At 42.4% G+C, this 12,370-nt stretch overlaps 1 protein-coding gene across 2 annotated transcripts in view; it reads right to left on the reverse strand.

Annotated features, from left to right (window-relative positions):
- The window catches only part of IRF2 (interferon regulatory factor 2), an 88,713-nt gene that overhangs the window by 27,730 nt on the left and 48,613 nt on the right, over window positions 1-12,370 (reverse strand). For both annotated transcript variants that reach the window (XM_047772333.1, XM_047772332.1), the window contains 3 exons: window positions 8,298-8,397; window positions 7,091-7,267; window positions 6,749-6,795 (listed from right to left, as the gene is read on the reverse strand). In XM_047772333.1, the coding sequence (XP_047628289.1) occupies window positions 6,749-6,795; window positions 7,091-7,267; window positions 8,298-8,397 (324 nt within the window). The remainder of the gene's footprint in view (window positions 1-6,748; window positions 6,796-7,090; window positions 7,268-8,297; window positions 8,398-12,370) is intronic.

Raw genomic sequence — 12,370 nt, forward strand, 5'->3', positions numbered from 1 at the left:
CGGATCGTTAACCCACTGAGCAAGGGCAGGGACCAAACCCGCAACCTCATGGTTCCTAGTCGGATTCGTTAACCACTGCGCCACGACGGGAACTCCTCAAAGCCAAATTTAAGGGCATCTCTAGGTCTCTCTACCAACAAAAATCTCAGGCTGACGGCTGGGCTTCATGAAAGTGGCCCAGGGAATTTCACACTCCACACCACGAAGGCCAGGAAGCCACTAAGAACAGGAGAGCTACTGAAACCAGCTGAAGCCTCCTGCCTCGTCCTAGAAACAGCATCCTTCCTTAGAACTAGACCATCTGCATCCTCTTCCGCCCTGCTCCCACTGCGACTTCCCCTTAGACTCCCCCCCACCGATTTTCTCTTCAGCTTCTGAATCGCTGTCTTTATCGCGTATCGCTTCCCTCTTGGAGAAGGCACCTGGGCTCGTGGCGTCCAACATCATTCTCAAGTGAGCAACCTCACACCTGGCCTCTGACATTCACCCAAGCTCCGCACCTGCTCTAGCACAAACTTTCTAGCCCGAATTTCCTGTAGAGGGCCCTTGGTCCTTTCTAACTTGCTATGTTCAACGTTAAGCTCACCTCTTCTCCACAAAACGCGCTCCACTCCCAACATCCCCTCCATGAGGAGTGAAACCCCCCTTTGATCCACTCCTGTCTTTGTCCTCTGCATCCTCCTGCATTCGCCAGAGAAATGTCTCCTCGTCTCCATTCCAAGTGCCACCACCTGCATCTAAACCTGCTACTGCAGATTCTCCCATTGTTTCCAATACCCGTGAGAAAGACCTCCCTTAAAATCAATTCCATCACACTCCACATCCTCCCCAAGGAGTTCAACTGTGCCTTCTTTCACAAAAGCATCCTCAGAGCTTATTCAGCCAACCAGTTTTTCTTTTTCCTTTCTGCTTTTTAGGGCCACACCTATGGCAGATGGAAGTTCCCAGGCTAGGGGTCGAATCAGAGCTGCAACTGCCAACCTATGCTACAGTCACAGCAATGCCAGATCTGAGCCAAATCTGCAACCTACACCACAGCTCATGGCAACACTGCATCCTTGACCCACTGAGGAAGGCCAGGGATCGAACCTGAGTCCTCATGGATACTACTCAGGTTCTTTACCACCAAGTCACAACGGGAACTCCCAATCAGTTTTCTGACTATGCTCTGAGAAGTCCCCTCAAGACCTCCACGAGGTGGAGAAAGGCACCAAAGCAGGTGGGGAAAGGACCCTCTCCAGCTCCCTCCAGAGCAGCTCTAATTTCATCTGTTGACATTTCAGGTGGGTTGCAGGCATGTGTTTTCATTTCATTAAGGTTTAACAACTGAATGAGATAATAATTCAAGCTGAGAACTTGGTAGGTGTTCCAAAAAGTCAGCTACCACCCTCTCTGTTTAATCCACTTCCATCCTCACTGACCTTGGCCTTGTGACACTTTTTTTTTTTGAAACACACAACATGCTCTGATGATGTAGAATCTGGTACTGCATCTCGCTGTGTTTCTTATTCTCATTTTCTTACATACCAGTTACCTCCACACTGGTGGCGCTCAGCGCAAGTAAAACATGGCTCACTGAGTACAAAGCATAGACTCCCAAAGAGAACATCAGGGGTAAGGAGGCAGCATTTCTGCACCTCCTCCATGGCCAGCGAGCCTTGGGCCTCCCAGACTCAGGGAAGCTATGTGCTGAGGGAACAAAGAACACGGAGATGAAGTCCCTGAATGACAGTTGGCCTACATGTTCCAAACTTCCTTTGCTAGTTAAAACTTCAACTTGAACTGAAGGAACAGTGGGAAGAGCTTGATTTAACAGCAAGGTTTCATACCTAGATACTACATACAAGAGGAATTTTCTCTGTGGAAGAAACCCACCTAGTCTATCTAGTTGCATACATGCACAGGACACGTGAACTCAGAGCTTAGGTGTGTTGAGATCCAAGAAAGAAGTAATGTAATTAAGGGTCTGGGATTAATCTAAACACACTCCTATATATAAAATAGATAACCCACAAGGACCTACTATATAGCGCAGAGAATGCTACTCAATATTCTGTAATAACCTATATGGGAATGGAATCTGGAAAAATACTGGATATGTAGATATATAACTGAATCACTTCACTATATACCCGAAATACACACAATTTTATAAATCAACAATACTCCAATAAATTTTTTTTTCTTTTTCTTTTTGGGTCACCCCACGGCATGTGGAGTTACCAGGCCACAGATCAAATCTGAGCCACAGCTGCAACTATACCACAGCTGCGATAATGCTGTATCCCTAACCCACTGTACCAGGCTGGGGATCAAACATGGGTCCCAGTACTCCACAGATGCTACTGATCCCGTTGCACCACAGCAAGAACTCCCAATAAAATTCTTTTTAAAAAGTAATGTATTAATAGCTCATGAAGTATAAAGTCCTTTACACAATTCCAGATAATCTGGAGAATTAACTTCTTTTCCTTTTTTTTGGTCTTTTGTTTTTTCAGGGCCGCACCTGCGGCATGTGGAGGTTCGCAGGCTAGGGATCTAATTGGAGCTACTGTTGCCAGCCTACACCAGAGCCACAGCAATGCCAGATATAAGCCACATCTGTGACCTACACCACAGCTCACAGCAACGCTGGATCCTTAATTCACTGAGAGAGGTCCAGGGATCAAACCCGCAACCTCATGGTTCCTAGTCGGATTCATTTCCACTGCACCATGACGGGAACTCCTGGAGAATTAACTTTGAACTACTCTACAAAAACACTGTGAACACTCTGGTGTTGGTTGGCATCATGAGCCACAGAACTTGGGGGGACTGCTGGCCTTATCCATGAACTGCTGCTTCATTGCAGGAAAGACACAAGCAAAATAAGGCGGTGCTTATTTCCGATGAATTCCCTGCCTTCTGCTGGAGGAACAATGTCTCTCGGAGGGACAAGTTCCAGGTGTTTGCTTTATCTTCGTCACAGGAGGATTTCTCAGTGTGCTCTCTGCTGGGGTGGAACTTGACCCACGTGGTGGCACCTAAGAGGAATCTCTCTTGCCCCCTTCCGGGTCAGTGTGGAGCCTGACCACTTGGCCGACACTGCCAACGGGGATGTGACTACACGTGTCCTTTACCTACGAGAACAATTCTAAGGTGCACATTTCCTCCCATTTCCACACCCCCGGAAATGCGATGTGCCTTCTCGTCAATTCTGTCATGATTTCATTGCAAGCAGTGTTTCCTGCTTATAGACACATAAAATAAGGGTGCACCTTGTAATCACTGGCATCTGATTATTTGAGGACGGATATGTTTGAGCAAAGCTGGTTGAAAAGTGAACATCTGTTACTCCATATTTATTTCTCCATGAATGGAATTGTGAAACTAAATCTGCATCCTAAATCCCCCATTCTGACCCCTATAATATAAAGAAATATCATATTTATTTCTGCATCTATTTAGTCAATAAATACTCAATCATCTATTCTGTGATCAAATGTGTTTTATCTGTTCTGTGCCAGGCACTGAGCTAGATGCTGTGAAAACAGATATGAGATAGTCATGGTGAAGTTTATAACAGCTTCTTCAAAAATCACACATTTGTGAAAAGTTAAACTTTTCCGTCTAAACAACAATAATCAAAACACAGGCCTTAAAAAATTCTAAACTGTGGGAAACTTGATACAACTAATAAGTAGGTTTTTTCCAATTGAAAGAAAAAAAAATTTCTATAGTAATACAGAGGAACTTATAGGTTAAAAAACTTGAGACACAGCCAAAAATCAAAACATGTAGCTCTTATATGGATCTTAGTTCAAGTAGCCAGACGGCATAAAAAGTATGACTCTTATGAGACAATTGGAAATTTGAAACACTGACTGGATATTTCATGATATGGAGGAATTTACTGTTAATTTTTTCAGATGCAGTAATGACACTGTGTTATTTCTAAAGAGTGTCTATCTTTTAAAGATATATATATTGAAATAGTCATGAAAGAAATGACAGGATGTTTGAAATCTGCTTCAAAATACTGAGCTGAACCACATGAATTTGTTTCTAAGTCAAAAATGGTTGAATATTGGAGTTCCTTCATGGCTCGTGGGTTAAGGATCCAGCATTGTCAGTGCAGTAGTTCTGGTTACAGCTGTGGTGCAGATTCGGCCCCTGACCTCTAGAGCATGGCCAAAAAAAAAAGGCTGAATATGGCAGTTTCATATTGGATGTAAAGATGTGGATGGAGGTACTAAAGACACAAAATGGCCGTGAGGTAACTAATGCTGAAATCGCGGTGACGGCCTATGAAATACATTTGACTCACTTGCCTCCGTCCTGTGTATATATAATTTTTCCATAATAAAAGGTTAAAACAAAATGAGGCCTATACTGTGCTATATTTAAAAGAAATCAGCAGCTAAAAATATGAAACATGGAAACTGGAGGTCTCAGTGTTAAAATCACTCTACCTAAAATATTTATTTTCCATTGTAGAGGTAAAAGGGTCTGAAATAATTGACCTAAGTTTTCCCTTTAACTACCTTCACAAGTCACACTTTATACTGAAGTACACTGTAGGGGATATTTTTTTTCTTTTTTTCTTTTTTTTTTAGCTATTTTGACTAACTGGTTTGCTTTTAAATATTGTGCTGTCTAGACAATCTGTTTTTTCCTCCAACAGTTATTCTAGAGTAGAAATCAGAATACTTGGCATCTCTTTAAGTTCAGTTCTAAATAATCCTGTGACCTTGGCCACAGGTCCCACTGCGCTTGGGTCCATGTCACTCAACTCTTGAGCCTCTGTTTCTTCATCAATAAGCACAGAGAAACAGACAATCTTCTCTCTGACGGTCAAGGGCTCTGGACTATAGTATTTGCTCTTTGCTTAGCAACTGAAGCTCATCCTCAAGTTTGCACATTTGACTGTTTTCTGGCTATTGAACAAGGGCCCACCCAAACTACACACAAAGATCTTCACACTGTAGCAGATTTCAGATGATAGAGTCTACACTAGCAAGGACACACACACACAAACACATTCCTATGGAAAACCTTTGGAAGTTAAGAAAGTTGACTGTACAGCAGAGCAGAAAAAAAAAACTGAGATCCACATGTAAAAAAGGTTTGAACAGACCTCTGGTTCTCCAACCTAATGGCCCATCATGGAAATGTATCACCTATGTTATACAGAATTATCATATATAATATATAAATTGTAACCCCCTCCCCCAAGAATACGTCTGTGAAAGTAGCAAATTAGGGAAACGATGTTCTAAATGATTTTCTCTCTCCTTTTCTTCCCCCACTCTATGAAAACTTAAGAATCCTTATTATGAAGTTTATTCTAGAATTGCAAGATTAATTTCCTTCTCCAGTCTCCAGTGTGAATGGCTAATTTCTTTTCTAATAAAGACGTACCCATGGATCACACAGTGATTTCTTTTTTTTTTGTCTTTTTTTTGCCTTTTCTAGGGCCGCTCCCGAAGCATATGGAGGTTCCCAGGCTAGGGGTCTAATTGGAGCTGTAGCTGCCGGCCTACGCCACAGCCACAGCAACAGCATGGCTGCATCCGAGCTGCGTCTGCAGCCTACACCACAGCTCACGGCAATGCCGGATCCTTTAACCCACTGAGCAAGGCCAGGGATGGAACCCGCAACCTCATGGTTCCTAGTTGGATTCGTTAACCACTGAGCCACAACAGGAACTCCCACACAGTGATTGTTATCTAATTCTTTTCTATGTTCTCAAGACCTTAATGTTATATATATATTAATATTAGCATATATAACATACATTAGTATATATACTAGTATGTATTATATATATTTGCAAAATATACTAGTATAATGCTAATATATACTAATATAATTTATATAGAACATATTATAATAATGCATATATTATATATGTTAACATATATAATATATATTAGCATATATATTAGTAAAAATAATACTAATGTGAAACTTTTTTCATGTTTTCCCCCTGCCATTATAAATAAAGGCACGTGCTATTGTCCTTCACTGAAAAAAAAAATAATATATGGGAGTTCCTGTCGTGGCGCAGTGGTTAACGAATCCGACTAGGAACCATGAGGTTGCGGGTTCGGTCCCCGGCCTTGCTCAGTGGGTTAAAGATCTGACATTGCCGTGAGCTGTGTTGTAGGGTGCAGACGCAGCTCGGATCCCGTGTTGCTGTGGCTCCGGCATAGGCCAGCAGCTACAGCTCCGATTAGACCCCTAGCCTGGAAACCTCCATATGCCACGGGAGCGGCCCTAGAAAAGGCAAAAGGACCAAAAAAAAATATATATATATATATATGACATTATATAATGTACATAATATGATAATACATTGTAATATAAATATATAATATTTAATACACTTTAAAATATATTTAATGGCCTGAAAATATACCTAACATTATCAGGTAGTAGCTGGCTGCTGAAGCTTAGCTGAAACTAAGGGACCAGCTGGCAACGGTACGGGGACCAGATGGAGCTTGCTCAGTCATTACGCTCAATGTGGACTTGTGGGTTCATTCATAAATTTCTCAGGAAAATTAGATGAAGCAGGGGATGTGTGTACTTGGGTCCACAGGTGGGTACATGCCAAAGAGGAGCATGTAGAGCCCATAAAACACAACAGCAAAAGAAGGAAGATTAAATACTTCACAGAGATCACACTGCTCTTTTCTACGAGAGAGGATATGAATCATTAATACAATCACAACTTTGGCCTCCTCTCTAAACAACCAAACATTACCTTGATGTGCTTCACTCTGTCTTCCTTTTCTGTCTTTGGTTTCTTTCCTGTGACAACAAAAATAGTTCTGGATTAATTCATGAAGAACAAACACACAGACATCTCCCCTAAGTTACGTTCTTCCTGAAGCTCTCAATGAAGGCATTGCTTTAATATGCATATGTCCAAAATCCCAAATGTTTCTTTCATGGCCCTTGGGGGCCCTGAGAGTCATTTTCCCCAGCCGGGTAAAGACAGCATTATCACCCACAATGGCAACAGGTGTGGAAATAAAGGAATCACAAAAGCACTACAAGGTATATTAAGCCATCACTGTTTTACTCAGTAAAGATCTTTATCTACCTTTCTTAGAAGGTCGCTCAGATAAGGGCAGCATCCGGTATACCCTGAAGGCATTGTTTCCTTTCTTTATGCTTTTATCCTTGACTTCTTCAATGTCAGGCAAGGAGTTCATGGCACATCGAAAATTCGCCTTCCATGTTTTTGGATCAGGTTTATCTACTCCCGGTTGATGCTTTCCTAATAAAATAATTGAAAGAATTAAGGTTGTGGGGGGAATTAGATCGAGACTCAAAATTTCTGGAAATAGGAGAGCTGGGCAGGTGGTACAGAGAACGCTTTCAATTCTAGGTCACACCTACAGTGACCAACTGCCCCGGGTTGTTTAGGGCCGAGAGGGTTCTGGGGATGAGGGAATTTGTGTTTTAAAACCCAACAGTTCTGAACAAACTGGGACACACTGGTCACCCTGGTTCTACAAACACGGTTAAGAGAAAAGAATGATGGTAGAGAAAGGGAAAATCCAAGTAAGGAGAAAAGACAGCAAAAAGGTCAGGAGGCCAACAAGCACAGGTAAGTGGAAGGCCTCTTTATCATGAAGTAAAATCCATTCTATAAATAGTTTCCTAGTTAAATTTTGTTGTAAGTACATATAATCTCGGCTACCTCTGGAGGAGATAAATTCAACCCAGCTCCAGAACAAGTCGTTCTCTATTCCCCGGGACACACATGGATAACTTCTGAATAGCACATTTAAGGGGAAATCTCAGGACTAAGTGTCTAGGGAATAGGAGCATCGCTTCTGAGTGATGAGATCTGCACCCCTGCGACATGTGCCAGATGCGCCTGGGGACAAGTCACAGGTTTTTCGGAGCCACATCTTGACTCTAAAAGCCAGGAGATTTTACATAGGTAGTAAAAATAAACATAAACAATGCTAACAGTCTTACTGTATAATTGAAGTTTGCCAAGACAGTAGAACTTAAATGTTCTCACACATACATGAATATATATACTTTAAATACCTTACAATTTATACGTCAATTTTTATTTATTTATTTTTTTGGACATGCCCACAGCACGTGGACGTTCCCGTGCCAGGAATCGAATCCACACCACAGCTGTAACCAGAGCCACAGCAGTGACGACGCCAGATTCTTAACCTGCCCCACCATGAGGGAATACCCACAGCTCAATTTTTAAAAAGGCACGAAAACCACAACAGCAAAAGCAACAGTGCCAGCCTCTACAAACAACACGGGGTTGATACCTGTATGGATGGCCCAGTTTCTAAAGAGTGGTGCATCTTTTTCCACATCCCACCCATGTCTAGCTGCATGCATCCAGGGGATCTGAAAAATCTTCTTTTCCTGAAAAATAAAAGTAATTAAGAAACGTAGACAAGGGTTTCAGGCCACCACTGCAGAAGGTTCTTGGGTCCTAGCTAACAAGATTCTCCAGTAAGTAAGTACCACTGGGGTTTGCTGAATATCTACTGTAAACCCACTTTCCCCCTGGACCCCAACCCTTGACAGTCCACCAGGTGAGACTGAGAGGCATGTGGAGTCTGGTAGAATAGGAATGTATACCAAGGTCATCAGTGATGATCTGGGATATGCCCATGTGTTCTGTTACTTGGGCCTCCTTTCCCGTAGAGGACCACAGGAAACTGAGCACTTACTAAAACTTCCAATGCTTAATTACTCTTAAGACTTATTTCCATCACTTGATAAAGAGGAACTCCAGCTGCCTTAGGTAAATTAAAAATTAGGCAACTCTCCAAAATAATACCATTTTGCTGTTAATGGGAAGTCGGGGTGTCCAAGGCCATTGTCAAGACTTAATATCTGCTCAAGCAGCCAACAGAAATAGATTTTGTTCTAACCCCCCTGTGTCTACCACTCCGCACGAAACAGCAACACATGCGAAGAAAGATGTGCCAATTACATGAAGAAGATACTCCTTTTCTGGAGCAAAGTCCCTTAATTCAATTCTTCTTATAGAAGAACCTCCTCCCTCTTACATCCCAAGAGGGGACTCAGAATTGCTTAAATTGACCCTGGCAAACATAGGTCTAGAAACTAGTACTTTGGGAACAAAGTGACACTTGTAGTAAAACTAATTATGTGAAACCTGGTTCACTTTGCACATTTACATGATCTCGGTTTTGGTTTCTGCAACACCCTAACAAACTACTGTGATTATATTATCATTTCCGCTTTCCAGTTGAGGAAACAGAGGCACTCTCAGAAATAAATTATCTAGCCAAGTGTCTAAGTTCAAAACCAAGGTCATGTGATCCCAGACTCAAGTCACTTACGCCACCCAATGTCTCTCAGGGAATGGATTTAGAAGATGCCCTGTCTTACAATAAATCTGCTCACTTGGATTCCCTGGAGATTAAAGCCTAGGGAAACTAATTTTTTTAAGCTCTCAAGGTAGGTCTGATCATTTCTAGGTCTGGAGATCTCTGCACAATACCCTGGAGCAGGAAAGAAAATCTTAGTAGGGATTTTCCACCACTTTAGTGTCACACAATGAAAGAAAAGGGGTCCCCACCAACCCAAAAGGGGCTCAGCTCCTCTCCTCAGAGCCAGTTATAAAGCCTGAACTAAAAATATGCCAGAACATTTGAGGACTCCCCAGAACTGTTAAAGGGGAAAATTTATGTATTTAAAACTTCGTCAACAAAGAAGAACTGAAAGCGAGAGGTTTTTCATAAATCTCTGCATGTTCAGGCTGTATCGTCCACAGAAAGAGGAGGGTTTCAGGTTCACCATTTTTCAAAGGGCAGTTAATCAGAAGAAGGCTGCATGAATTTTTTTTTTTAATATAGATGAAAGTCAGAGAGGAAAATCACTCAGTGCAGTTTTGGACATGCACATAAGAAGGAAAAACTTTTTGAAAATGAATTTATCTCAGCGAATGAATTTTTCCTGAAGTGCACAATCAGAATCTAAAGGTTTATGCCTTAAAGATAGAGACCCTTAAAGAATTTGCTGTTGTACTTTTTTTCTAGGTCAAAGGAAATCTGGGGTGACATAATCTGAAATCTATCCCCTAAGATACAAAATTCATTGTGATGAGTAAATCTTTTCAAGTATTTGCGTGTTCAGAGGCACACATGTGCACTCGCACACACGCGCGCACACACACACATCCTCAAACCTAGTCGCCCAGGAACCACACTCAAATCATGAATCCAAAGTAATGACTGAACCTAGCAATTATCCTCCAAGGATCCTCTTGAAATGGCCAAAGGACCTGAACAGATATTTTTCCAAAGAAGATAAAGAAATGGCCAAGAAGCACATGAAAAGTGCTCATCACTAGTCATTAGGCAAATGGAAATCAAAATAGCAATGGGAGAGCATTTTAAACCCATTAGGATGGCTAGAATTAAAAACAAAACAAAACAAAAACAGAAAAAAATCAGTGTTGGCAAGGATGTGGAGAAACTAGAACCCTCACACTGCTAGTGTGAGTGTAAAACACCACAACCACTCTGGAAATCACTTTGGCTGTTTCTCAAAAAAATTAACACAAATTACCACATGATCCAGTAATTTCATTCAAAGAATTCCAACCAGCTTTCCATGCAAATATTGACACATGAATGTTCATAGCAGCACTACTCACAATAGGCAAAAGGTCCATCAACCAACAGAAGAGATAAGAACGTGTTGTATATGCATAAAACGAAATATTATTCAGCTACAAAAAAAACACGGTATTGAAACTGGCTACAGTAGGGATGAACCTTGAAAACACTGTGCCAAGCGAAAGACACTGTCCACAAAAGGCCATAAAGGGAATCATTCTATTTATATGAAATATCCGGAAAAGGCAAATCCGAAGAGACAGAAAGCATATCACTGGTTGCCATGAACTAGGGAAAGGAGAATTGGGGAGTGACTCCTTAATAACAGTACCAAGTTTCCTTTTGGGGTGATGAAAACGTTCTAGAATTCGATGGTAGTGATGGCTGCATAATAGTGTGAATGTACTTAATGCCACCAAATTGCACATTTTTAAATGGTTAAAATTGTAGATTAAAAAAAACTACAGGTAACTTTTAACTAGTTTTTCATATTGCAGGAAAAAAAAAAGAAACTACTAATAAATATGACAAACATGTCTTTTCTTTTAAAAGACTATGTTGAACAATAAAGGAGGCAAAACTGGGGAATTCCCGCTGTGGCACACTGGTTAAGGATCCAGTGTTGCAGCATCTGTGGCTTGGATTCGATCCCTGGCCTGGGAACTTCCATATGCCATGGGTACAGCCAGGAAAAAAAGCAAACCTGAAAGAGAGTGTAACCAGTAAACATTCTGGTTCTATGGGACCAGGAGGGCATTGTCTGTGTCCATGGAGACTGTGACATCAGTATGTGCCATCAGAATGCCCCCCAGAGCGGTGGCGTCCACTAGTGTTTACATTTGCAGAGATTTCTGCCCACCTGCAGGCAGGAGAGATGAGCATGGCCTGAATTGAGAAGAACATCTGAGATAACACACACTGTGGCCCCCAAAGCAGGAAACTGGTCCCCTTATCTCCTCCTGCCCTTGCCCTCCCCCCACTATTTATAAGATGTTCCAATTTCATTTGCTGTTTTTGTTTGGACTTCTTACTTTGTTCCGAGATGGCCTGATATTTACACAAGCACAAGCCTGCTTTCCAAGTGCAGAGAAGGAAAAGGTCGGAACCACCTGACGATCTCCTGGGCTTGGGGAGGGGCCTCAGTGCCCAGAGCCGGGCTGACCTCCAGTGAGAAACAAACCAGGGTGGGAAGCGATGCTACAGGAAAAACGGTGAAGCTGCATGTGGTTGCCTCCCCCCTTCCTCAAGAAACGGCCCAGGGAAACCATAGCCAGCAGGACAAATCCAGAACTGACTGGGCTTTGCCATAAACCAATGGCGAGGAGAAAAGGGAGAGGGTACTGCTCACAGCCAGGAACCAAGCACAACCTGTGGGGCTTCTTTAGATTCTGATTGAGCAAATCAACCATCAAAAGATTATCTGGGGAATAGTCAAGGCATTCGGCATTTGTCTTTTTTTTTTTTTTTTTTTGCTATTTCTTTGGGCCGCTTCTGCAGCATATGGAGGTCCCCAGGCTAGGGGTCGAATAGGAGCTGTAGCCGCCAGCCTAAGCCAGAGCCACAGCAACGCGCGATCCGAGCCACGTCTGCAACCCACACCACAGCTCACGGCAACGCCGGATCGTTAACCCACTGAGCAAGGGCAGGGACCGAACCCGCAACCTCATGGTTCCTAGTCGGATTCGTTAACCACTGCGCCACGATGGGAACTCCGGCATTCAGCATTTGAACAGGGCCGTAAT

The sequence above is a fragment of the Phacochoerus africanus genome, chromosome 3 (genome assembly GCF_016906955.1).
Source record: "Phacochoerus africanus isolate WHEZ1 chromosome 3, ROS_Pafr_v1, whole genome shotgun sequence".
Taxonomy (NCBI): domain Eukaryota; kingdom Metazoa; phylum Chordata; class Mammalia; order Artiodactyla; family Suidae; genus Phacochoerus; species Phacochoerus africanus.